General features: G+C 36.8%; 1 protein-coding gene across 1 annotated transcript; it reads right to left on the bottom strand.

Annotated features, from left to right (window-relative positions):
- Positions 1-382: 382 nt before the first annotated feature.
- LOC111786630 (DNA (cytosine-5)-methyltransferase CMT3-like) lies at positions 383-3,092 on the bottom strand (the record flags this gene model as incomplete). The annotated part of the gene is made up of 9 exons (XM_023666863.1): positions 383-640; positions 991-1,248; positions 1,328-1,393; positions 1,477-1,691; positions 1,789-1,888; positions 1,969-2,088; positions 2,182-2,289; positions 2,382-2,478; positions 2,963-3,092. Coding segments are annotated over 9 exons (1,352 nt in total), but the record flags the coding sequence as incomplete, so codon positions are not given.
- Between the last annotated feature and the right edge of the window lie 134 nt (positions 3,093-3,226).

Here is a 3,226-nt window from a genome sequence, read left to right as displayed (position 1 = left end):
TTTCGGGCTTTCCCTCAAGGTTTTTAAAACGCGTCTACTAGAAAGAGGTTTCTACACCGTTATAAAGTATGCTTTGTTCCTCTCTCTAACCAATGTGGGATCTCACAATTCACCCCCTTCGGAGCCCAGCATCCCCACTAGAACTCGTTCCCTTCTCCAATTGATGTAGGACCCCTCAATCCACCCCCTTCCGAGACCAACGTTCTGGATGGCACACCACCTCGTGTCACATCGCCCGATGTCTAAATAATCCAAGATCCTATGTTTTCTACATTACCACAATCTCTTAATGGAAAATAGATATCATACGTACACGATGAAAGTCATATCTACATCGAACTGATTTAGCCAAATGATAATTAAGATTCAAGCATTCAAATACCTTAAGAAACAATCCACGCTTTTTAGTTTCGTTGGGATCGCCATAGCATATTGCAAGTACTTTTTCTACTTCAAACACTTCTCCATCATCTTCACTCTTTTCATCTTCCTCTTCTTCTTCTTCCTCTTCATCATCATTAGCAAAAAGATCAATGTACTTCTGTTGTGGCTCTTTACTTTTTACCAAAGAAAAATATTTGCAAAGCACTTCCCATTCTTTCAACAATGATAAAAAATCCTCGGCCATTTCATTTCTCACCTGCAATGTAGAAGAAACTAAGAAAAAAAGAAGCATAATATAGTACAATATCNCTAACCAATGTGGGATCTCACAATTCACCCCCTTCGGAGCCCAGCATCCCCACTAGAACTCGTTCCCTTCTCCAATTGATGTAGGACCCCTCAATCCACCCCCTTCCGAGACCAACGTTCTGGATGGCACACCACCTCGTGTCACATCGCCCGATGTCTAAATAATCCAAGATCCTATGTTTTCTACATTACCACAATCTCTTAATGGAAAATAGATATCATACGTACACGATGAAAGTCATATCTACATCGAACTGATTTAGCCAAATGATAATTAAGATTCAAGCATTCAAATACCTTAAGAAACAATCCACGCTTTTTAGTTTCGTTGGGATCGCCATAGCATATTGCAAGTACTTTTTCTACTTCAAACACTTCTCCATCATCTTCACTCTTTTCATCTTCCTCTTCTTCTTCTTCCTCTTCATCATCATTAGCAAAAAGATCAATGTACTTCTGTTGTGGCTCTTTACTTTTTACCAAAGAAAAATATTTGCAAAGCACTTCCCATTCTTTCAACAATGATAAAAAATCCTCGGCCATTTCATTTCTCACCTGCAATGTAGAAGAAACTAAGAAAAAAAGAAGCATAATATAGTACAATATCAAGTCGAATTCAATCGTAGAAGTATACCTCTGTCTCGGGGTGATTGAACTTTACACTTTCACAAGCATATTGATTTATATCAACTGCCCATTTCTACAAAAAGAAAGAACAAGGTAAAAAAAACTATAAAATGAATGTCTTTTGATTAGTTGTTTTATGAATTTATAGCAACGTACCGTGACTAGGTTCACCCCAGACAAATTGGCTCCTAAGCACAGTCCAGTCGACATAGCCCCACATCCTGAATACAAATCGAGGAGTGTAACGTCAGGCTTACAACATTGCTGTGCTTGAGTGACATCCCCAATTTCCGAGTTCACTTCACAAGCTCCATTGGTATCAACCTCGGAAGAAATTGTCGATGATGTGTCACTGCCAATCCTTTTCTCACCTACAAGTTAAAATATACACAAAAACTATAAATTCTCAAGACTTCAGTTGCAATTGAAGGAACATGTTTCCATAAATTAATCCTTTTACAAAATTACTTGCTGGCAGTTTAACGAACGTAGAATATGGTAGCAAGTATAACATGTCACAGTGGAAGTCACACACTGGAAGACACTTTTTCTTCTTATCCGTGGCCATCTGAAAAGAAAAACAAAATTAGCCTCACGTTGTAAGAAAATTCTAAAACATCGACTGGCGTAAAAAATTCAAGTCCGTACAGTTAGAGGTATTCTAGCTATATTTAGCTTCCTAACGAGACAATCCAATGGATTATCGTCCCGAACTTCTGAAAAGAAAACACGCTTGTCATTGATGAGATGAGCATGGTCTTTCACAACCTAAAATGTATCAAACAAAATCCAATATTAGCTAGTCATCATACTAAACAAATCTGAGTAAAATGTAATGAAACTGCATCATGTTCATCTTACAGTATCTTTAGCTCTATAATACCATTGTGCAGTGAAATATAGTTGTCCATCAACAGCCTCGAACATTTCAACAATTCTGCATATATAATCGTCCTCCCCATCCTCAGCCTAGACAAAATTTTCGATGAAGAATTATAATAAGAATCTATGCCTAGAATTCATTAAAAAAAAAATCCAATAAACTCGACTGTTAATCATACCTTCACATGGGCATCATCAAAGAGATTATAAACGATATTGTCAACTTCAGCCACTGAATAATGATGCAGAGCCTGGACTACGTCCACAGAGTCGTCCCTATAAAATAGCAAAACATAAAGGTAAGGAGAATGAAAAATAAAACTGGCTAATCTATAGAACGCATCAAGTCTACGCAAGAAAACCACGCTCTTCAATAAAAAATATGCACTGCCATCCTTCTGACATTTCTTTTTAAGATTGTTCTTAATCCATTGAACTATAATTAAACGCCCTTGGTGCGCAAATGGCTTGTAGCAAATAATGTCAATCAATGATGAAAAAATGTTGTTCCATCCCCTTTTGAGATATTTGATGTAGAGAAATAGAAAAATTATTAGAGATGTGGAGAGCTCTTGGAAGGAATGACAAGAACCTATATAATTGAATCTTGCATGTCGATATGTATTCTACAAACATATAGTTATTAGCAAGAGTCGGATAGTCCATAAATTAGACGACCTTACTCGAACAGGATCTGTTCTATAGGCTGTGCAACCGTGTGCTTGAGTTCTAAAGATAGTCCATAAATTAGTGACATTACCTCGAGTTTTTTGCCCCAGCTACTTTCTTCTTCTGGAAAAATAGATAGAGAAAAAACGATGAGAGTAGATATGAGCTAGAAACTAAACTCGTTCGGAATGAGACATCATTATGAAAATCATGAAAGCAAACTACCAAATCACACTACAAAGACTAAGTTCAGTCCATAAATTTGTTTGGTTCTGAACTGTTTTCTGCTTTGTAAATCATAATGCCAAAACAATTTCTGCCCAAATTTGTTTAAACAAAACATTTAATACTCACT

Source organism: Cucurbita pepo, unplaced genomic scaffold (assembly GCF_002806865.2).
Source record: "Cucurbita pepo subsp. pepo cultivar mu-cu-16 unplaced genomic scaffold, ASM280686v2 Cp4.1_scaffold002188, whole genome shotgun sequence".
Classification (NCBI taxonomy): Eukaryota; Viridiplantae; Streptophyta; class Magnoliopsida; order Cucurbitales; family Cucurbitaceae; genus Cucurbita; species Cucurbita pepo.
Note: the sequence above shows the minus strand (reverse complement) of the source record. Positions and strands in the feature narration are given on the sequence as shown.